The 24,904-nt window shown below is 36.8% G+C and overlaps 1 protein-coding gene across 5 annotated transcripts in view; it reads left to right on the top strand.

Moving 5' to 3' along the window:
* VMP1 (vacuole membrane protein 1) overlaps positions 1–24,904 on the top strand; it is a 118,587-nt gene that overhangs the window by 11,234 nt on the left and 82,449 nt on the right. For all 5 annotated transcript variants that reach the window (XM_043482582.1, XM_043482558.1, XM_043482566.1 and 2 more), the window contains 4 exons: positions 4,538–4,639; positions 8,580–8,715; positions 9,858–9,948; positions 11,326–11,436. In XM_043482582.1, coding sequence (XP_043338517.1) covers positions 4,564–4,639; positions 8,580–8,715; positions 9,858–9,948; positions 11,326–11,436 — 414 coding nt within the window. In that variant the 5' untranslated portion in view covers positions 4,538–4,563. The remainder of the gene's footprint in view (positions 1–4,537; positions 4,640–8,579; positions 8,716–9,857; positions 9,949–11,325; positions 11,437–24,904) is intronic.

Here is a 24,904-nt window from a genome sequence, read left to right as displayed (position 1 = left end):
AAAATTGAGACATTCCTGGAAAGGATGTAGAGAAGCTAACATTAAGTACCTGCTGTGTGCCAGCCAGACGCTGTGCAGGACAATTATATATAATTTTTCTTAAAGTAGAGAAAATAAATGAGAGTCCCCAGAGCAACACGAAGAACATTTAAGGATGACATGAAAATAGGAATGGGGATATTTTACAAATAAACTCAAATGCAAAAGCTTAAATTACTTACCCAAGGTTATACAACTAGTAAGCGATGTTGGTAGGATTTTTTTTTTAGCTCCAAGGGAATAAAGCTATTTTCAGGTGGGAAGGAGAACAGAATTAGAGTAGCATGGATGCATTCGGTCTTGAAGTGTGGAGTACAGGTGAAATGCTGCTTGCCCTGATTTGGCCTCAGATCAGTCGAGACATATTGGCAGCTTTGGGGCACTGAGTTAATGTTCTCAGTTCTGGAGGCTGGAAGTCCAAAATTAAGGTGCCAACTCTCTTCTTGGCTGGTGCATGGCTGTCTTCTTTCTTTGTCCTCACATGGCATTTCCTTTTTATGCATACAGAGAGAGGTCTCTGGTGTCTCTTTTCTCCTCTTCTAAGGACACCAGATCTATCTGATTAGGGTCCCACCCTTAGGACCTCATTTAACCTTAATTACTTGCTTAAAAGCCCCAACTATAATATAAATACAGTCACTTTGGGGATTAGAGCTTCAGCATATAAGAGGGGGGGAGGTACAATTCAGCCCATAATTAGCATATTCTCTTCTTCTGTAAGTGTGTAATTCTGTCCTTATGTAATTGAGTAATTATGGCATAAGAAATATATATTTGGTCTTTGTCCCAATTCCAGGCACAAAGCTCCCAAATCCCTTGTTATTTTCCTGAGTGATGTAAGTGAAAGGAGCACCTTTTATTCTAATGAGGCAACTTTTGTTGGGCCCGTTGTTACCTCCAGAGTGGGGAGAAGTCACCAGAAAAACCTAGAGGTGATTAGAGGGTTTGAACTTTCAGCCTCGTCTCCCAACCTCTAGTAGGGAAGTGGGGCTAGAGGTTGGCAAAAGTTTTTCAAAAACTGCTTTTTAAACTGTGAATTTATTTTGTTTGTAAAGAAGCAGACAAATTAAAATAACTTAGTCTCTTATGTTACTTCTTACAAAACAAAATTCCAGACTTTTTTTCTAGAGAATTTTTTGAGTAGGAAATGTCAGTGGACTGTTTTCTTTTTTAGCATATTGTGTAAGAACACATTATTTGCTCAAGTAAAAGTTCCTCTTGAAATGTCTTGTAAAACATCTTTGAGTGGTTGCATAATACCATTGTTATTAAGTAAGAACTTAAACAGACCCAAGTTGTTTTGAATAAAACTTTGTCTCTCAAAGGTGATACCATGGGTAAGAGTAAGACTGGGGAAATGAGTTATTGATATTTTGTAGGGGGAAAGGTTTTAGAGTTTTCCTTCATAACACATCAGCTCTTTTGTCTTCTTACATCTTTGCATCACAAATTAATTAAATGTTCTTTATTGTGATGTAGGTGAATAGCTGTTCATCTCGAAAATGAATTGCCTGCAGAATTTGGCTGAATATGAGTTTGCAGTTTTAAGTATTTACAGAACTTATATATGAATGGTTAGAAGATGGAAAATCTTTAACTTCCTAGTGAATGATTGGAAGATGGAAAATCTTTAACTTCTTTATTATATGGTTCATTTAAGATATATTCAGTTAATTTTATTAATAAAACCAGAAAGTATGATTTGTGGAATGCATTGTATTTTGTAAACCTATTGTGATGCTTTGATCATACAGATTTTCACAAATTATCTTCATATTTTTTTGTAATTGCTTGTCTTTGAAATCATCGTCACAGAAGTATGACTTAAGTTTACAGAATCAAGTTTCAACTTCCATGACTACTATGAATGTATTGCCCTCTGAGCTCCCATACTTTATCCTGTACTTTCTGTCTCCTTATTGTCGGGGGAGTTTGTAATTTCCTCAGTTCTGTCTTGTCGCAACAAAAATTTGAAGCTACTAGACGGACCAGCATTACAGCCCTTGGACGGACCAGTGTTACAGCTCAGTTTTATTTACAAAGCAAAGGAAAATACATCCTTGAGGCGTGAGGGCATGCCAACCCAAAAGACATGAAGAGAAGAGAGGCCCCGGCCCAATTTTGGCTCCTCTTTTTATATGTTTTTTCTCCTCCTCCTAGGCCTTCCGTGTGTAAATTCGGACTAGCCTGGAGTGCTGTTTGTTTTACCTGAGGTCCTCACTCCGGTTTTCCGACCTTCCTTTGTTCTGTTTTCACAAGCTTTTCCCTTCTTTGTCTTTAAAGTAAAGTCGCTCAGTGGTGTCTGACTCTTTGTGACCCCATGGACTGTAGCCTACCAGGCTCCTCTGTCCATGGGATTTTCCAGGTGAGAGTACTGGGGTGGGTTGCCATTTCCTTCTCCAGGGGATCTTCCTGACCCAGGGATCGAACCTGGGTCTCCAGCATTGCAGACAGATGCTTTACCATCTGAGCCACCAGGGAAGCCTTTAGCCACCGCCATTTTGGACTCCTTTTTCCTATTCTAACTACCTAACATTATCATCATTGTAACTGGCATATATTGAGTGCCTATGAAAGATGAGACAATATTAGTATTTTATGTACCTTATTTTATTTAATCCTGAGTACCCTTTGTGTTATCTCTGTTTTACAAATTAAAGAAACTGATATACAGAGAGATGTAAAAACTTGCCAAAGCTTAAAATAGATACTGGGAAGTTTGGATTTGAATCCAGTTGTTAGATTCCAAAACCTGTTTTCTTTCTGCTAAGGTATTTACTGTATATCTGTTTCATTGTTTTATGTTATAATTGAAGTCTTATGTTCATCTGGTTTCCCTACCAGACTAAGACCTGCTGGAGGATAAGAATCTTGTGTTATTCACATTTGTGTCTTCAGTGGCCATTACTGACCCCAGAACTTTTATACTGAGTGTTGAATGAAAAGCACTGATGTAACCTATGTGGTAGGCATGAGGCCTGTGCTATGAAGTACTTTTCTCTCACATAGACAGTTGCTAAGTTTACTGCTTCATATACCTCCCCGTTTGGTGTATTGCCATTTATGTTTATATGCACGCTAGCATGCCCAAATACACACTCCTTCATTGTCATCAATCCTGTGGATGTGAGAATTTTTGTTCTCCTTTTGTAGATCCAAAGAAGCAAGATCTAGAAAAAAATGAGTTACTTAAAATCACGCAACTAGTTAGTAGCAAATCTGGTGTGCAAATCCAGATTTTAGACTCACAGTCCTCTGCTTCAGGCTCTCCATCTGTGCTGAGGAAAATCTATGCTTTATTTCCTGATATGTTAATTTGTTTATTGAAAAATGAAGGCAACAAAAAAAGGTGTCCAGAAATGGATTGTGTCTAAAAGAAGAAACCTTCTGTTGGGGTAATGAATGTAGGCTTTTTCTTCAGCCTCTATAGTCTTACATTTGTTTTCCTTTATGAAGCCTAAAGTATAGTTGGAATTTTAGTCAAGGGATAAAATAGTTCTAACTAACAAACTATAGGAAGATTGAACCCATGACTACGTCATATTCTCATCAGCTGAGTCTAAATCTAGCAGGACTCAGGGCACACGCAGAGGACGCAGCACTGAGACTTTGAAGTGATGCACATTTTGAGTAGCAAGGTTTGCTTTACTGGCACCTGAAAGAGTGATACAGGCACAGGTGATCTGGTGTTTTTGTGTCAAATGATTACATCAGCACAGTTTATATGTTGTAAGATAGAGATTTTAAGTAAAAAATTTACATCTGTACTCGTAATATGAAGTGTGATATAACGAGTACACTTAAATATTTACTCACTCTCGGCTGCCTGAGGTCTCAGTTGGGGCCCACAGGCTCAGTAGTTAGGCAGGGCGCGTGGGACCTCAGTCCCTGACCAGGGACCGGAACCATGTCCCCTGCATTGGAAGGCGGATTCTTAATCACCGCACCACCAGGCAAGTCCCTAAAGAGTACATTCAACTTATCTTAAACATTTAAAATTTTCACCTTCTATGCCTGTACTTTTTTTTTCTTTCAGTAGAATTACTTGCTAAATATAATTAATCTTGGATCTGTTGTCAACATTTTTAACATGTTTGATAATGTAATCCTTTTTTTTTTTTTAAGTAATGCCAAAAGACTGAAAGATTGGTAAAATTTGAGTAGATAGTGTGTACGGTATTAATGAATTAGAAAGACTTTAGACATAAGTTACCTGTTTGAAGGTGCTAGTATTTTATAACCTTCTGTGGACCAATCGCCTGCAAATTTTAATCTGGAAAAGCATTGGGATAGCTGTTTGAAAAAGGATTGCAACAACATGTCTTTCATATTTTTAATACTTCTATTAGACTTTATACAGATTATTAAATCTTGATTATAACAGAAAAAGTTAAGGTGTCAGCACATTGAGATAGCAGGTGGGGATTCAGTGTCATTCAGCCACAGAAACAAAGCAGGAATATGTAACATACCACTGGATTTTATTTTGTTTTCTTAGCTCCTCAAGAGTTTCTGATCTATGAAATGGCAGAGAATGGAAAAAATTGTGACCAGAGACGTGTAGCAATGAACAAGGAACAATATAATGGAAACTTCACAGGTAAAGGATGGTGGTTTGAAGGGAGAAGATCTATGGGTTTAAACGATATCCTTTTCATTGGAATAAAATAGAAATATATTATATCTAATATGCATTATCTTTTGTTAATAAAATAATATGTAAAATACATAAAATTCTTATAAGTCTTGTAAAAGATTATCTTTTGTTTCATCTTCATAGTAAATTAAATTGTGGCTGTATAAGGGCCTATAAGGTGATTTTTCACAGTGATAGCAGAAGCAGCTTGGTCATAGTCACATCAGCAGTGTTCTAGATACAAAATTATTGCTTTTTAATCTTACGATGTGGTAATATTTATTTGACTTTGTTTGCCATTCAGTTGTATCATGCTATTTTGTAACCTTAGAAATAGATTAAAATTTATTTATTCTGCTAATTGTAGTTTTTATAATTATCCAAAAAGTCAGAATGTGATTATTGTGGATTTCTTTTCAAATTTTAGTTTGAGACAAGTAAATTTGTATTTTAATTGAATTAGGTATTTGTGGTAAATTTCAGTATATATGACTCTTATTTATACATTTACTCTAAAAATTACAGTTATCATTTCTATAGATGATTTAAGAACTTTCCTTTATGTGTTTAAAAGAAAGTGAAAGGTTTTCCTTTTCTGTTAATTGTAATGATTTTCTTTTTAACTTGATCATGACATCTCAAACACATTGCAAATAATATCAGTATTTCAGCAGAGTAATAATTATATCATAGAAATCTTCTACTGGAAGGACTGCAAGCTTTCTGAAGTAGTAGTTCCCATCTGTTCATTTTGATCACTAAGTTGCTTTGCAGAATGTGTTTGCAGCACTTAACTGACTTTTGGGTTACTTTGGTTGTCAATACATTTTGTGTCATTTCACCAGGAGTCTCAGGATTCAGAGATAGTCATTGCATGTGCCATAGTCTCGTCCCATTCGGAGCTTTTACATGTCATTTTTTCATTCCTTTCAGCAAGCACATACATTTGTATATTCTTCTACTATTGCCTACACCTTTGGAGTTTAAAATTAATGTGAGAATGACACAGTACTGTTCTGTTCCATGGTGTGCATTTGTTTGGGATTTTTAACTCACTATTTTCTAGAGATTGTACATGAAGAACTTACTCTTTTTTATTATTTGTTTGTTTGGGGCTGCACTAGGACTTCGTTGCTGCGTTCGGGCTTGCTCGTCATGGCGGTTCACAGGCTCCTTATTGCTGTGGCTTCTCTTGTGGAGCACAGGCTCAGTAGTTGGGGCCCACGTGCTTCATTGCTCCGCAGCATGTGGGGTCTTCCCAGACCAGGGCTTGAACCGGAGTCCCCTGCTTTGGCAGGTGGATTCTTATTCACTGAACCACCAGGGAAGTCCCAAGAGCTTATTCTTTATTATGGCTGTCTAGTGTTCTATTGTTCAGGTATAACATATTTTAATCACTCCTCCGTCTTATTAAAGCAGATAACACTGCACTGAGTAAACTTGTACAAAAGTCATTTCTCCTTACACCTAATCATTCTCCTAAGTAGAATTATTGAGTGACAGTTCAGTTCAGTTCAGTCGCTCAGTCGTGTCTGACTCCTTGCGATCCCATGGACTGCAGCACGCCAGGCCTCCCTGTCCATCACCAACTCCTAGAGTTTACCCAAACTCATCTCCATTGAGTCAGTGATGCCATCCAACCATCTCGTCCTCGGTCATCCCCTTCTCCTCCCATCTTCAATCTTTCCCAGCATCAGGGCCTTTTCCAATGAGTCAGCTGTTCGCATCAGGTGGCCAAAGTATCGGAGTTTCAGCTTTAACATCAGTCCTTCCAGTGAAGACTCAGGACTGATCTCCTTTGGGATGGACTGGTTGGATCTCCTTGCAGTCCAAGGGACTCTCAAGAGTCTTCTCTAACACCACAGTTCAAAAGCATCAGTTCTTCAGCACTCAGCTTTCTTTATGGTCCAACTCTCACATCCATACATGACTTCTGGAAAAAGCATAGCCTTGACTAGACAGACCTTTGTTGACAAAGTAATGTCTAGGTTGGTCATAACTTTGCTTCCAAGTAGCAACCATCTTTTAATTTTATGGCTGCAATCACCATCTGCAGTGATTTTGGAGCCCCCAAAAATAAAGTCTGCCACCGTTTCTACTGTTTCCCCATCTATTTGCCATGAAGTGATGGAACCAGATGCCGTGATCTTATTTTTCTGAATGTTGAGTTTTAAGCCAACTCTTTTACTCTCCTCTTTCAGTTTCATCAAGAGGCTCTTTAGTTCTTCTTCACTTTCTGCCATAAGGGAGGTGTCATCTGCATACCTGAGGTTATTGATATTTCTCCCGGCAGTCTTGATTCCAGCTTGTGCTTCTAGCCCAGCGTTTCTCATGATGTACTCTGCATATAAGTTAAATAAGTAGGGTGACAATATATAGCCTTGACGTACTCCTTTTCCTATTTGGAACCAGTCTGTTGTTCCATGTCCAGTTCTTACTGTTGCTTCTTGACCTGCATACAGATTTCTCAAGAGACAGGTCAGATGGTCTGGTATTCCCATCTCTTTCAGAATTTTCCACAGTTTGTTGTGATCCACACAGTTAAAGGCTTTGGTGTAGTCAATAAAGCAGAAATAGATGTTTTCCTGGAATTCTCTTACTTTTTCTATGATCCAACAGATGTTGGCAATTTGATCTCTGGTTCCTCTGCCTTTTCTAAAACCAGCTTGAACATCTGGAAGTTTATGATTCATGTATTGTTGAAGCCTAGCTTGGAGAATTTTGAGCATTACTTTGCTAGCATGTGAGATGAGTGCAATTGTGCAGTAGTTTGAGCATCCTTTGGCATTGCCTTTCTTAGGGATTGGAATGAAAACTGACCTTTTCCAGTCCTGTGGCCACTGCTGAGTTTTCCAAATTTGCTGGCATATTGAGTGCAGCACTTTCACAGCATCATTTTTTAGGATTTGAAATAGCTCAACTGGAGAGTATGTGCATTTATAATTTTGAGAGATGATGCCAAGAGATTTACTACTATTTACAAGAATAAGTAACCTTAATTGCACATATATATACATGTGTTAACTCATTTAATCTTTAACAAGACCCTAAAAAGTAAGTTCTATTTTTATCTTTATTTTAGAGAAGAGAAAACTGAGGCACAGAAAGGTTAACTCGCTTTGACCAGTAGGTGGCAGAGCCAGGGTTTGATGTCCCTTCACAAAGTTTTTTTAGAGCAGAACCTGCTGGTCTTCCCTGATAGCTCAGATGGTAAAGAATCTGCCTGCAATGCAGGAGACCTGGGTTCAGTCCCTGAGTTGGGAAGATCCCCTTTCTTGCCTGGAGCATTCTGTGGACATAAGAGCTTAGCAGGCTATATGGTCCATGGGATCGCAGGGTTGGATGTGACTGACCAACGCTACTAGTTGGCCTTCACATTTTGAGCTCTAAATCACTTTGCTCTATGATATGATGCCAAACTGCCCTTCATAGAAAGTGGACTAATTCAGTATTCCAGTAATGTATGGGCTTCCCAGGTGGCTCAGGTGGTAAAGTGTCTGCCTGCAATGTTGGAGACCCGGGTTCAATCCCTGGGTCAGGAAAATCCCCTGGAGAAGGAAATGGCAACCCACTCTAGTCCTGTTGCCTAGAAAATTCTATGGACGGAGGAGCCTGGTAGGCTACAGTCCATAGGGTCGCAATGAGTTGGACATGACTGAGCGACTTCACTTTCACTTTCAGTAATGTATAAGAGAAACTTGTGTCCTGACTCTAAAATAATTCCAAAAATAATGGTAAGAGAAGAACAGCAGGACATAGCCTAGACTTGGCACAGTATGAATCAGGTTGTTTGCTTTTGAGGTTTCTATGCAGTCGTTCAAACGTGGGATGGGAAGATAGGTGAGTTTTGAGAGTGACTGGGAAAAGTAGCATCCTGTTTTAACTTCTGCACTAATGTTTTCAGACCCCTCTTCAGTGAATGAAAAGAAGAGGAGGGATAGAGAAGAAAGACAGAATATTGTCCTGTGGAGGCAGCCACTCATTACCTTGCAGTATTTTTCTCTGGAAACCCTAGTAATCTTGAAGGAATGGACCTCAAAGTAAGGAGTCTTCCATTAACTTTTATATAAACTGTTATTTACTAATTCTGGAAGTCTTCAGCAATCTCCTGTTCCTGCCACCTGCTCTATCAAAATGGATTAATTAAATTTAGAATGTTATAGGAACATATTTATTTTCCTCTTTATATGTAGTTTGAAGAAAAATAGATTAGGGAACCTTACTGCTATTTGTTCACTGGATTATTAGAGTTGACCATTGTCTCCTATTGAATCCTTTATGCAAAGGAGAACCCTAACAACGAAAAGTTTTTTTTTCTGGCTTTACCTTCAGGAGCAATCAGGCCTGTGTATGTTAGATACACTGATTCTTTAGCAGGTCAAGGTTCAGGATACGTGGCACTACTGATAGTTTGATCCAATGAAAAGGACTCTGCCATGGAGATTGTGTTCTATCTTTAAATTTAGTACTTGTAAGCCCTGTTTCTGATATCATAAAGAGCAAGTTGAACTTTTAATTGCCTTAATCATTTTCTGGTTTACCTTTCCAAGATATCTGTAATAATACTTACATTTTTATTGTAATTCCGGTTTATAAAGTATTTTGTAACACTTTTTAGTTCATTTGATCCTTCTAGCAATTCTGTGAAGAAGGTAAAATAAGTATATGATCATTATGATTTTAAAAACAAGGAACAGAATCAGATTAGTTGAGTGTCTTACTCTAAGTGCAATACTTCAGAGACTCTGATCCACGTCCTCTGACTAAAGGCTAATGCCCTATCCAGTACATACTCTTTCAAGTTCGTTTCTAGTTGGAGGATAATAGCTTTACAGTGCTGTGTTGGTTTCTGCCATACAACAGCATGAATCAGCTAGAGGTATACATATATCCTCTTTGTCCCGTCCCACTTAGAGGTTGGAGTATATAAAAGTAATTTGGGGGTATGGGGAGGGCTGCAGTGGGGTTTGCAGTAAGAAATTAGATTCTGTACCCATGTTATCTTGTTTATTCTCTTCTGTCCATCAAGAGACTGTAGTCTTTAAGAACAAAAGAGCTCAGTCCACCAAGAACCACTTCTAAACCTGAGCTAAAAAACTTCGTTAAGTGAGAAATGTCTTGAGAGTGATGAATCCTAAAAATGAGACTGTGATGTATCTCATTTTTTTGTTTTGCTTTTAAGATTATGGCATCGTCAAAGCATTGTGGTGTCTTTTTTACTGCTGCTTGCTGTGCTTACAGCTATGTATTATGTTGAAGGAGCACATCAACAGGTAAGGGGTCCAGCACTATGCTTGTTCCCTCCCTGATCCCAGGCGGTTTCAGAATGGAACTGTTTGGGTTTTGTTGTGGGTTTTGTTGATTTTTAAAAAAATTTATATCATAAGTGGTATCTTAATGTTTTATTTTTAAGGCCAAATATTTAAAATATTCTTGTGGTAGTTCATGGCTGCTTAGTATTTATATTTGGTATATATCATTACTTTTTACCTTTAAGGATTTAAAGGTAACTTTCCAGGCAATGTTTAGTCAAGGCAGCATGAATTCTTTAATCACTACCAAAGTCTTCATATTTTCTATACTGTGACCTATCAAAGCTCATATATCATCCTAGATTGAAAGTTCGGTTTTATATGTATAAAGTGGGGAGAAGTTCGCTTGCCTGTTGTCTGTAAGTCCAGCATAAATGAAGGGAAAATAGGACATTTTGTTAATAACTTTTGTTAAATAGCAAAATATTCATGTATTCTGGTAGGAAATAGTTCTAAAATGGTACCATTTCACATGTTAGAGCAGCTTACCTCTATGTTCATCAAAATGCCGATGGTGATTATCTTTGGTAGGGTGGAGATTATGGGTGATAGTTGTTTTTTACTTTATGTATTTCTACTTGTCTGTAATAAACATATATTACTTATATAATATTACTTATAAATATTACTTATAAAATTAGGAAACAATAAATGGCATTAAAAGGAGTGGGGTGAAGCTGTTTGCTTCCAATCAGAGAAGTTTTTATACATGTAAGTGCAGGTTTTAAATATATTTTAAAGAAATCTGTGTGTGCTATTAAGAGTTTCCAGGGAACCGGCTTGATGGATTTACTGTCCAATATGAGCATCTAAACTCTGGAAATCTTCCAAGTCTGTATCCCAGTGGGCTGCAGTTTGCTTTTACTTGTAAAGCATCTTGGTCTTAAATATATAAAAATAATTTTATGTACATTTTTTTACTAGGATCAACAAGAATAAGTTCTGGTTCCAAATATTATATAAATAACCACCCGTCTCTTACCACTGTATATTATCATGCTTTTTTAAACAAAATTTGTGAAACTTTTAAGTGTCTTTAAAATTTTTATTCTCATAGTTATCAGCAATTTGCATATTTCCTACAAATGTCATTGTAATAGTAGGACTTTTAAAATGTAGAAATGAGCTTTATTCCAATCATATGATTTTTTTTTTTTCGGTCATCTCTGCTACCACATGTTAGAGGAATTAGGTCTCTTTAAGGAGCCTTGAATCTTAATACTTTCTTCCTATTGGGAACTTAGTTTTTTGTTTTTTTTTTAGTTGTAGTTGATAAATACATTTCTGCTTAAGAATTCTGATTTTGTTTTTTATCACCTTATCGCTTTTGTTTTTCAGTATGTGCAACGTATAGAGAAACAGTTTCTTTTGTATGCCTACTGGATAGGCTTAGGAATTTTGTCTTCTGTTGGGCTTGGAACAGGGCTGCACACCTTTCTGCTTTATCTGGTAAGATTATCTTTTAATAATCAACATTGAAAGAGATTATGTTTTAATTTGTGCTTACACTACAGAAGTTAAAATTCTAAGGTTTTTATTTGAATATCTTTGTGTTTTATATTTCTTTGAGCCCCTTTTTGGGGGGTAGTGGGCAAGAATACCAGAGTGGGTTGCCATTCCCTTCTCCAGGAGATCTTCCTGACCCACGGATCGAACCCAGGTCTCCTGCACTGTAGGCAGACGCTTTACCGTCTGAGCCCCAATCAGTGCTTTAGGTTTGATTCGGAACTCTGTTTTGGTTTTCCTTTTGAGTTGAGAATTTAAAAAGAGAAGGGGGGCGGAAAGCCTTAGGCAAATGAGATTGTTTACTTATATTAATTCAGCCAGGAAACGTTTTTTCTGTTGAGATTTCGGAATACTGTTTCTCTTGCTTGTGCAGTTACATTGTAATAGTTGAAGTTATTTAGTTGTAGGAAATTCCATGTAAGGGTTAGAATTGACTTGGACAGTAACTTTCTGTGTTAATAGCAAATGAGAAATGGTGTCTTCCCTCACATTCTCAGATAACGGTGTACACAACTGGGTAGTTATTTTGGTATTCTTATTGAATGCAATTAATGAAGTATTATGTGTGTAGAACTGATGCTTTCTTAAACTCTTTTAAATTAAAATATAAAATGTACCCTTCCTAAAAAATATATATATATTTTTACTTAGTTGAAATTAGAGAAATGAAAGAGAGGTTTTTGCTTTGGACACTGGCAAATATAATGAAATAATGGCAGAGCTAAGACTAGGGGGTGACAAGCGTAACATCGAGGGCACAGAATTTATATAGTTACTTTTAGGGTCATAGAAATGTGGGGCTCATGAGTGAAGGCCTCATTAAATTTGTGCCCTGGATGTCTCTCTTGTTTCACTCTCTTCCTGTCTCTGAATAATGTATTGAAAACAATTTCATATTTGAAAACAGCTTGCTCTTGATGGAGAAGACAGTTGAAAAGTTGTCATAGCAGTACTGATTGCTAAATAGAGTTCAGCAGTGCAAACACTTCCAATCTCTATGCTTCAATGAATTCATTTCTGAAGCAAGTATGATAAATATTAGGAAATGAGTATTCAGAAGGCTGCTTAACTAATGGTCTGAAGCCTAAGAATTAATCTATAATATATAAGTTCTGTGAGTTTATGGGAATTTTAAAACATGGAATTTTAGAATTCTGTTCATGACTGCTTGTCGATTTTAACCCAGATAGAAACATAAATCCTAGATAAGTGATCATATCAGTGTTTCTTTAATTATTCTAGAAATATAATGCTATACTAGAGGTTGAGGCAGAGGAGGAAAGAAGAAAATACCAGTTACCTTTCTATTCTTTTCTAGACCTGTCCTCTTAGATTCCTTGGGAAGAACAGATTAAGGAACTCATTAGTTGCATTTGATTAATTTGGAAGTATTTATAAAGCAACCCAGCTAGCAGATTCTACTGAATCTTAAAAGGGATTCTAACGAAGCTTATAAATCCCATAATAAGTAAGAGTAAGAAAAATTTGAAACTTAGAGGTTTCACGTTTTCTGTTTCTTTTCATATCCTTGAGAAACTTTTATAAAATGGCATTTATAAACTGTCTTGTTGTGAAAACATTATTGTTTTAGTTCCATTGATTCATGTAACCAGTAAAGGATTTAAAACATACAAATAAGCATTTATTACAACATGTATTTGAGTGAAAAGTCAAATCTTTGTTTCTGTAAACTGAGTAGTTATTTCTGCCCTTGATCACAGTGCAGGGTTAAGGGAATGTAGTTAAATTTTTTCCACAAGTTTAGAAGGAATTCTGCAAAAACTATCTGAAGGGAAGTATCACTCTCTCATTACTCTTAGTGCCATGTATATTATTTCTAGTTAAGCAAATGTGGAGATAAAGTCAAGGAACATCTGGAACTGTGTTGCATTATACATAAAAACCATATAAAAACATTGTGGCATTATCATTGCTGATAATAAACTGGCATCCAGATGGATCAGACCATGTTTTTCAGCATTAGATTAATTTGACTTTTGTTATTTGTCAGTAGCATTTAGAGTTACTTTTAAGTGCCCTAAAAGCAAAATAACCAGATCTGCATTTTTGTTGTTCAGTCGCTCAGTCACATCTGACTCTTTGCGATTCCATGAACGGCAGCACACCAGGCTTCCCTTTCTTCATTATCACCCAGAGTTTGCTCAGACTCATGTCCATTAAGTTAGTGATGTCATGCAACTATCTCATCCTCTGTCGCCCCCTTCTCCTCCTGCTCTCAATCTTTCACAGCATCAGGGTCTTTTCCAATGAGAAAGCTCTTCACGTCATGTGGCTGAAGTATTGAAACTTCAGCTTTAGTATTAGTCATTCCAGTGAATAATCAGGGTTTATTTCCCTTAGGATTGACTGGTTGAATCTCCTTGCAGTCCAAGGGACTCTGAAGAGTCTTCTCCAACACCACAGTCCAAAAGCATCAATTCTTCAGTGCTCAACCTTCTTTATGGTCCAACTCACATCCATACTTGACTACTGGAAAAACCATAGCTTTGACTATATGGAGCTTTGTTGGCAAAGTGATGTCTCTGCTTTTTAATACACTGCCTAGGTTTGTCATAGCTTTTCTTCCAAGGAGCCAGCGTCTTTTAATTTCATGGCTGCAGTCACTGTCCACAGTGATTTTGGAGCCCAAGGAAAGAAAGTCTGTCACTGTTTCCATTGTTTCCCCATCTGTTTGCCATGAAGTGATGGGACTGGATGCCATGCTCTTCATTTTTTTAATGCTGAGTTTTAAGCCAGAGTTTTCACTCTCCTCTTTCCCTTTCACCAAGGGCTCTTTAAGTTCCTCTTCGCTTTCTGCTATTAGGGTGGGGTCGTCTGCATATATGAGGTTGTTGATATTTCTTCCAGCAATCTTGATTCCAGCTTGTGCTTCACCCCGCCTGGAATTTCTTATGATGTACTCTGCATAGAAGTAAAATTAAGCAGGATGACAATATACAGCCTTGTCCCAGTTTTGAACCAGTCCATTGCTCCGTGTACAGTTCTGTTACTTCTTGACCTGCATACAGGTTTCTCAAGAGGCAGGTAAGGTGGGCTGGTATTCCCATCTCTAAGAATTTTCCACAGTTTGTTATGATCCACACATTTAAGGCTTTGGCTGTGATCCACACAGTCAAAGGCTTTTGCGTAGTCAATGAAGCAGAAGTAGATGTTTTTCTGGAATTCCCTTGCTTTTTCTATGATCCAACAGATGTTGGCAATTGGATCTCTGGCCTCTCTGCCTTTCCTAAATCCAGCTTGTACATCTGGAAGTTCTTGGTTCATGTACTGTTGAAGCCTAGCTTGAAAAATTTTGAGCATTACCTTGCTAGCATGTGAAAATAGCAATTATGTGGCAATTATGTGGTAGTTTGAACATTCTTTGGCATTGCCTTTCTTTGGGATTGGAATGAAAACTGACCTTTTCCATTTCTGTGGCCACTGTTGAGTTTTCCAAATTTGCTGTCATATTGAGTGCAACACTTCAACAGGATTATCTTTTAGGGTTTTGACTGACTCAGCTGGAATTCCATCATTTCCACTAGCTTTGTTCATAGTAAAGCTTCCTAAGTTCCACTTCACTTCACACTCCAGGATATCTGGTGTGACCACACCTTCATGATTAATCTTGATCATTAAAACTGTTTTTGTACAGTTGAGGAACCAATATTGATGCATTACTAACTAAAGCCAATTGTTTATATTAGAGTTCACTCTGTGTTTTATATAGTTTTATAGGTTTTGGCAAGACCTTAATGTTATACATTCTCCATTACAGTATCACAGAATAGCTTCACTCTCCTAAAAATACCCTGTGCTATACCTGTTTATTCCTACCCTTCTCATTCTCCCTACTCACAGACCCTAAGAAAACACTAATCTTTTACTCTTTCTGTAAGTTTTGATTTTGTTCGTATAGTTGGGATTACACAGTATGAGTCTTTTTCTGCTTGACTTCTTTCACTTAGCAATATGGGTGAAAAGTTCCTCCATTGTCTTCATGACTTGATACCTCAGTTCTTTATTTTTTTGGGGGCCATGCCCCACTTCATGTGGGATCTTAATTCCCCAACCAAGGATCAAACCCACACCCACTGCATTGGAAGCACAAAGTCCCCTGGATCACTGGGAAGTGCCAATATCTCATTTTTTTTTTAATTCCCAAATAATATTCCATTTCCTGGGTGTACCACCACAATTTGTTTATCCATTCATGTATTGAAGATCATCATGGTTATTTCCAGGTTATAACCATTATGAATAAAGCTGCTATAAATATTCATGTGCAGAGTTTTGGATATATATATATATATATAAGAATTCAGCTCATTTGGGTAAATGACTAGGGACATGATCTATAGATCATGTATATTAATTGGTGATACATAGGAAAGTAATCAACTTTTGTATATTAACCTTATATTGTGCAACCTTAGTAGTTTCAGGACTTTGTTGATTCTTTAGGGTTTTCTATGTAAAATAATCTTGTCATCTGCAAATAGTTTTGTTTTTTCCTTCTCAGTCTGTGTACCCTTTCATTTTTCCCCCTTGTCTTTAATTGCATCAGCTCCGTCTGATGTTGAATTGGAGTGGTGGCAGGGAAATCCCCTTGTTCCCAACCTTAGCGAGGAAGCCTCTAGTCTCTCACCATGAAGCTACATATCATGTTAGCTACAGGTTTTTGTTGGTGTTCTTTATCAAGTTGATGAAACTCACTTCTGTTCCTAGTTTGTTGTGAGTTGTGTGTGTGTGTCTGAGAGTTTTTTTTGTTTGTTTTTTTTTATCATGAATCAGGGAGGATTTGGTCAGGAGAACACTTTTTTAGATAGTAGTGATCAAAAATGGATGAAAGGTCAATATAGCAAATTCAGAATGAGAAATCTTAAAGAGCAATATATTAATGTTAAAAATATAAAGAGGTACCCAGAATATGCCATTTCAGTTTGACCAGATTATCTTTAGTTCTTAAATTTGTTAGTTCTTAAACATAGAATTCCTTCCAGAATTCCTTAGGTTTAATAGGGAAAATGAAGAAAAACAAGTATTTGGAAAAAATAATTTTCTGAGAAGTCAAACAAAAGGAAGATAAAAGATGTCACTGGTTTTTGTTTATTTTTAATTACCTGATTGGGATGAAAGTCAGATTCCAAGAAGTTAACTACAGCTGTTTCTACTACTACTACCAAAAATGGCAAACATTGTCATCATTATTGTCATCAGAGTAATACTAACTGAAGTCAATTCTGTTGTTTTTTATCTATATTTGGTATTCATTTTTGTGAGGAGATGTTGCATCCTCATCCTGTTGAACTCCAGCCAGGTGGTTTGCTTTCATCAATGAAATGTGAGCATAACTGATAGATCTTGCTTCCTGATGGAAGTTTCAAGGTTTGTCATGGTGTGTTTCACCTGGAGCCCAAGTCTCTGACTACGGTGAGCAGATTCACTTTGCTAGCCTCTGATGGATATGTAGAGTAAGGGAGATAGAAACTTAGTTGTCTTAAGCTACTGAGAGTTGGGGGCTATTTGTTATTTTAACCTGTCCTGACCAATAGACTAACATTTATTGAATGTTTACCACATGCTAGACTCTGTGCTCAGCTCTTTACCTGAATTATTTCATGTAGTCCTTCTAAGGGCCAAGGTAGTCAATAAACAATAGTGTAGCAAATGTGTAGTAAGAAAATGTCATCAGTAAGTACAGACTATGCATTTGTGAACTTTGGCAGTTATGGAGAAAAATAGCCAGGAAACTAGAGGCAAAGCAGTATCAGATAAAAGTTTAAGAATCTGAACTCTTATTATTTAAAAAGTGATTCAAAATAATCTATGATTAGATTTTTAATGTTTTCATGGTGGTAATGGTTGACACAGTTTTTTCCTTATAGATCATCATTCCTTTTGTTTTATATTTGTGAAATGTGATTGTATCTGGAAAGTCCTAATTACATCTTTGATTTATGAGCCTTCACATAATCCTCACTTAAGGAGATGTGATGTTAACGTTTTCATGCCATATATTTTTATGCTGATGGAATAGGCACCCTTTCCATGTGCCCTTCAGTCAAGAGAACAATTGACTATAATAGGAGAGAAGTTTGGTCAGAAATATGACCCTTCTTTTGACAACAGTTACAGCAAGGGACTTCCCTGGCAGTCTAATGGTTAAGGCGCTGTCCTCCCAGTGCTGGGGGTATGGGTTCAGTCCCTGGTTAGGGACCTAAGATCCCACATGCTTCTTAGCCAAAAAGGAAAACATAAAACAGAAGCAATATGGTAACAAATTCAGTAGAGATTTTTAAAACTGTCCACATGAAAAACTTAAAGAAAATAATAATTTATAGTAAAATAGGTGAAAAAGAAACTGAGTTTAACAGAGAAAAAATTTAGTTCATTCTTGATCATGGTTCTCTTTACTGGAAATTATGATTTTAAAGTGAAATAGGAAAGTTCTTCCTGCATACACAAAATTTCTCAATTAGGTTCTTCCCAGTATGGAAGTTACCTCTTTTGGAAGTAATCATTTAGTTAATTATAACTCACTGTTTAACTCAATGATGATCTAAAAATGTTACTTTATTTCCTAAAATATTATTTACCTACATATCTGCCTTTAAAATGGAAAATTTTTCTTGATTTTTAAGTTTATCATTCAGCAATTTCATTTATAGTTTTTAGTTACAATTGAAAGTTATAACTTAATTCAGATGTTCTAGAAATTCTCATCATTTCTTTTTTTTTTCATCTTTTTTTTTTCATCATTTCTTTAAGCATTAGAAGTAAGACTAGTTGCTTGATTAAATGTTAAAATTAATGAAAATCAACCAGGAAAAATGACTTGTTTGGCCTACTGTCAAATTTTGTAAATTGATTTGGGAGCAGTAGAAATCTTGAGGTTTGCTGAGAACAGGTATGTAACCACAGAGGAAAAGTTAGATATTGTTTATGCAGAGGGCTTCCCTGGTGGCTCAGCGGGTAAAGAATCTGTCTGCATTGTTTATGCAGAAATAGTGATTGTTAAACAGAGAGGAAGAGATTGAAGGGAAAAATGAATAGGTTCCTTCTCAAGGCTCATGGGAAGTTGGTTGGGCCTCTAGGTTAGTTGAGGGGCTTCCCAGGTGGCACTCATTAAAGAATCCACCTCCCTGTGCAGGAGAGGTAAGAGACATGGGTTTGATTCCTGGGTTGGGTAGATCCCCTGGAGGAAGGCGTGGAAACCTACTCCAGTAACCTTGCCTGGAAAATCCTCGGGACAGTGGAGCCTGGCGGGTTGCAGAGAGTCGGGCACAGCTGAAACAACTTAGCGTGGCACAGCTTGGCTGGGTTAGTTGGTTCGTTCCATTAATTCTAAGAGTCAACAAATGGGTTTCAGGAGGTCTTTTAATTTCCTGAACACTGTACTTGCTATATATCTTCATAACTGTGCATCTTTCTGGGAGAAAGGACCTATAGTGTTAGATTCTCCAGACTGTAACCCATGCAAGGTTAAGAACCACTCTTCTAGGACTTTTTTTCTATCTATGGCTATATTAGTTTGCCACTAGGTGGCATTGCTAATACAACCAATATACTATTCTGTATTTGCAGGTTCTAGGTAAATATGAAACCCTCAAATAGATTAGAGGCATATTCTATTTTTTTCTGTATTTATGGCTGCATAGTACCAGTTAATGCATGTGAATGAAAATGGTTTTTTTTAATAATTTTACACATTCATTAATTAGTTAAGCAGTTATTAGACTTTCTTTTCATTGTCATATATGTTTACATGTAGAACATACTCCTGTGGCATGCCCAGTTTCAGGTACAATGCCTTAATTCTTTTTCTTTATTATTTAAAAATATGCAAGTCATGGAGGTTGATTTTGTTACAGGACTAACATATTCCTATCATGGGAGGTAGGTAATAGGGCATAATCAGAGCTGGGTTTCAATGCATGGTCCAATATTACTAACTCTGTGATATTTGGCAAATATCTTAACTTTTTAAGCCTCAGTTTATTCAGCTGTAAATGGGAATGATAATAATAGTACCTATCTCATAAGGCTATTTGGAGGAGTAAATGAAATAAGACATGTATACTTTTCAGTTCAGTGGCTAGTATATATAAGGTGCCCAGTGAATGTTAAGTGACTATCATCATTATTATTATTATTATTATCATTAGTCGTACTCTGTTTTTATTTTTAAAACACTCCTTTTCAGACATTGTTTGGAACCGGTCAAATATATGCCCTGATAAACCTGCAGGCTTGGCTTTGGGGCCCTGAAAGGCCATAGTTTAAATGTAAGGATGAATATCATACAAATCAGCCCATACAGAGGCTGAAGCTCAGGTGTAAATTTTAAGTCTAGAGGAAAATAAAGTCATCCTAGGCGTCACATTATATTAAAAAAATAATAAGTCAGACACTCAATCCAAAGTAATCAGATATCGAGGAAACAATATAATTTAGTCAAAACAAGAAATAATAGAAATAGATCCACAGGGTATCTGTTTAATAAGGTTAGTAGGCGTGTACCTTAATCCAAAATCAGTGTGTTTCAAAGAAGTAAAATACAAGTTAGAATATTTTACCAGAGGTTGAAAACTTTAAAGGAGAGCAAGTGGAAATTTTGAATTAAAAGAATAGTATCTAAAATTAAGAACTCAGTTGATGGACTTCAACAGACCACAGCTAAGACAGGATTAATTGATCAGAGAAAAGTATCTAGATCAAAAAAGGAGAGATGGAGGAAAAATACCTACTGTCTTCACAGGAACTTTAGTAAGACTGATTTGTCATAGCTTTTGTTGAAAAAAGTCAGCTGACAGTGGGATATCTTTAGATGGCTTAAAGAAAATAACTGCCAACAGATGATACTCAAAAGTGACCTGTGAACAGTATTAAATAAAGATATTTTCAGAAAAACAGAAACAGTTTGCCACTAGCAAACATGCTGTAAAGGAAATAGTAAAAAGTGTTCTTTGAATAAATGGAAGGAAAGTAATTCTACATTGAAGCACAGAGATTGAGGAACGAATAAAGATTAAGAAAAGGATGTGTGTATGTATATATATATATATATATAAAAGTAGGTGCTCATGCTCAGTCACAAAGGCGTGTCCAACTCTTTGCAATCCCGTGGACTGTAGCTTGCCAGGCCTTTCTCTCCATGGGATTTCCCAGACAAGAATACTGGAGTAGGTTGCCGTTTCCTTCTCCAGGGGATCTTCCTGACCCAGTGATTGAACCCACTACCTGTGCCTGAAATAATTTATTAAGATGCTTGCTTTACGCACTTTTTTCATCTGCTCTTTTGTTTTAGAATTTTATAGTCATTTTGCATAAGTACACCTGTAGTAGCTGACTGTTTCATGAACTTGATGTCTATTTCATGAGCTGATTTTGCCTGGCAAGTAGCGCAAGTTTACTGATTTCATTGATTTACTTTTTAATAAGTAATGTGTGTGTGTGTGTGTGTGTGTGTGCGCGCGCATGTGTGCACGCGCACAGCTCAGACACTCGGTCGTGCCTGACTCTTTGCGAGCCCATGGGCTGTAGCTCACCAGGCTCCTTTGTCTACGGCATTTTCCAGGCAAGAATACTGGAGTGGGTTGCCATTTCCTGCTCCAGGGTATCTTCCTGACTCAGGAACTGAACCTGCATATCTTGAGTCTGCTTCATAGGCAGGTGGATTCTTTACAACTAGCACCACCTGGGAAGCCCCTTTTATAAGTAGATCAGAAGTCAGAAGAGCTTCTGTGGCGAGTAGATTTTTCTAAGATCACGTCTTCTAAGCCCTCTTCTCTTACATACTAATTTCCAGAAATCCGTTAACAAATTTATTTTAGTCTTAGCATGTATGTAGCAGGTTTCCTTTCAGGTGATTCAGAACTTGAGTGCTTATTTACTAGTGGAAATAATGCCCAGAGTAAAAACAGCTTAATAAAGAGAACGTGACTACTGTTAACTTCTTTGATGTATCTCTGTGTTTGAATGTGTCAGAATTTTCACCTTAGTAATGATTTGACCCAAGGGACGACGACAGCCCAGGGGCAGCACTTTTGCTGTAAAGGGGCCAAATAGTAAATGTTTTAGGCTTTGCAGGCCATGCAAAATCCCTTTTGTAACTCCTCTGATCTGTCATGGTAATAGGAAAGCATCCAGGGACAGTATGTAGGAATGAATGTGACTGTTTTCCAGTCAGTCTTTATTCAAAAAAACAAATAGCAGACTGGGTTTAATCCACAGGCTGTAGTTTGCTAACCCTGGCTCTAATTCATGGGATGACTGTAGTACACCAGAAGAAGCATGTTGAACTTGGGAGCGTTAGTGAACTAACCACTCTCTAAGGATTTTTACATGACGTGTTATGCTTTTGATTTCTCCACTTGCCAAAAAAGGATTTCTTCTCTCTTCCAGGTCATAACAGTAGACTTAACATGATGTTTTGGAAGAGAATATAGTTGTGCAAGTGCTTGAGTGGTCTGGAAGACCATCAAGGGGTTAAAAAAAAAAAACAACTTTTCATGAAGAGAAAAGTAAAAGAATTTCTTCCAGTTGAGCTGCCTGATGACAACAAAATTTAGTTCTAATCTCATGTTTGAAATCATTGATGTGTGCAGAACCAGTCTGTTGTAAAAATACAACCTTTACAACACTGCAATCATTTTGAGAAATAAATAATTTTTGAATTACATTTAGATTGTTACAAATAATTGGGAGAAGCGATAAGGTAATTTCAGTAGCCACATTAGAATTATTTCCCATTACTAGAATATATGATTCGTCATTTTGTAAACAACCAGGTTAAAAGCAGGAACATTGGAACTTGATAATGAGAAGTATATCTCAGACATGCTCCTTATATGCATGTACATTATTGTTCCTAAAGTTGTAAGACAAGGTGATTTAACAACTGCCAGGTGGCTCAGTGGTAAAGAATCCGCCTGCCAATGTAGGAGACCCAGGTTCAATCCCTGGGTTGGGAAGATTCCCTGGAGTAGGAAACAGTAACCTACTTCAGTATTCTTGCCTGGGAACTGCTGTGGACAGAGGAGTCTGGCAGGCTACAGTCCATAGAGTCACAAAAGAGTTGGACAGGAGATAGTGACAAACAGCAACAACAAACTGCGTATGCAATTCATGATTATAAAGTCTGTTCTGTTTAACAATAACAAAGAGAGTGAGTCCTTCAGCAAGAATCTACAAATAATGTGTACACAGACAGTTTGGACACTAGGTGGAGCAGTTTCCTGGAGAAAGGTTTACCAAGCCCTATGTTCCTTTCAAAACAACTCCACCTCTTAGACAAAGAACTCTGAGAACAAAAACTATCAACTATCACCTTAAAATTTTTAAAGACTCTCAAATATTGAGCTGTAAATAGAAGGCTGAATGTATTGTACAAAATGCCTTTTCTCTTTGGCATCTATTTTAACCATTGAATTCCCTCACCTTTGGGAATCAAAATGGGAGGGATTTTCACATTAGAACTGTCTTATTTAGATGGCAGTTGGTACATAGAAAAGTTTGAAAGCTATTTAGTTACATTGTAAAGTAGATCAGATTTTATAAAAAGATATACCATCAGGTCATTATCATCTGAATGGTATTTATGAGTCAGTTGTGTTGAAAGACCATTTTAGATTAAGAATATCAGTTTTAGATAAAGATTGGTAAAAATCAGTGAATGTCAAGAGTGTTTTAAGTACCATGAGAAACCATGGCCATAAAACTGTAAGTTTAGAATGTGGTTATCAGATAAGATAATAAGATAAATGAATAAAGAATTCTACTTAAAAACATAAAGACCATTTTAATAAGAAAAATTGGGGCTCTTTGTTATGTAGTAAATACAAGGAAAGTAAGTAGTGAGATATTTGCCCCTGTATAAAATTCAAAAGTCTGATTTTGCCTTAAAGTTTAGTGTTATTTCATCACTAATGTGTGGTAAAAATTGTACATTTTAAAAAACCCAAGATCTTGATTACTATCAAGTGTTTATAGAACATCTCTGTCTGTAGCACCCTGTTTTCTTTTCTTTTCTTTTTTTTTCTTTTTAAGTCGCTCAGTCGTGTCCGACTCTTTGCGACCCCATGGACTGTAGCCTGCCAGGCTCCTCCCTCCATGGGATTCTCCAGGCAAGAGTACTGGAGTGGATTGCCATTTCCTTCTCCAGGGAGCACCCTGTTTTCTTTAGTGAATAAGTACTTCATAGTTTGTATATAGTACTTTATCATACTCTTTTATATGTATACATATAAAGCCTTTCTGATACTTTTTGACTCTTGGCTATTTATTGCCTAAAGAAAATGTTATTTGAAAAAGTGTGTGGATATGGGTTGAAGTGAAATAGTGAAGCAGTTTCAATAAGAGAACTATTGTAGTAATCGTTTAATGCCATGAGCTGGAATAATTCTTTTAAAAATTGTTAGCCAACCTCTTCACATTTTTTCCTGCTTGACTTCTGATGATTGCTCCATGGCTTACCTATCTATCCCTCTGTAAGACAAAAAAGGGAAGAAATTGCCAAAAGGAAGGTTCTAGTGTGACCTAATATTGCTCTGTATAGGTATAATGACTCTGGCTATAAGTATGCAGTGACTCAGGGCTCTTGCGGGAAGACCATCAGGCCCTTCTTAGAAAAGATCTGTTTGCCCTTTTTTTGATGAGGGCATGATCAGCTCTTCTCCTCGTCTTTCCCCAAGGAATGACTCATGTATTAACTCTTAAGAGTATCACCACATCAAAAGTAGAAACCCGGATCTCCAGGACAGGGCTGGGTTTTCACCAAACCCAGAAGGATATGCACAGACTGACTGACTTCCTGCCCTGAAGTCACTATCTATTAATGTGCGCTTAAATGAAAGCTAGTAAGATTCAGTTAACCTGAAATCTGTTCTTTTGGGTATGTATTTTAGACAATTTATAAGCTTTTTAAAAGTTCTCTTTATAAATACATTGTCCATTCCTCCTGAATATTAAATCAACTTTATGGTCAAAATTGTTTAGGCTTAGAGAAGAAAAGTGAAACATACCTTTACTTATGGATTGATTTAATATAATAAAAATGACTTTCAAGACAGGTCCTTATAACCTAGAGCCTGAACTATAGAGTTTACACATTTTCATTTTGGTTATTTTATACTTATCATAACACTTTTACTACATAACCTCATTACATTACTCTGTTACTTAGGTTGAACAGGCATTATTATTATTAATCAGGCTTTTCATCAAATGAGGAATATGAGATAGAAGTCTGAGTACATCTAGTTAAGTTACTAACAGATTTTTGGAAAACTAAAATCCACATTAACTAATGGCCAGATTACTGCTTCCTTACATACTGTAGCACCTTCTATAGGGAGAGAATAGGGGCTTAATTTATAAACTCTTCTTCATAGAGAAAAGCCCCACAAAC

This window comes from Cervus canadensis, chromosome 1 (genome assembly GCF_019320065.1).
Source record: "Cervus canadensis isolate Bull #8, Minnesota chromosome 1, ASM1932006v1, whole genome shotgun sequence".
Taxonomy (NCBI): Eukaryota; Metazoa; Chordata; class Mammalia; order Artiodactyla; family Cervidae; genus Cervus; species Cervus canadensis.
Note: the sequence above shows the minus strand (reverse complement) of the source record. Positions and strands in the feature narration are given on the sequence as shown.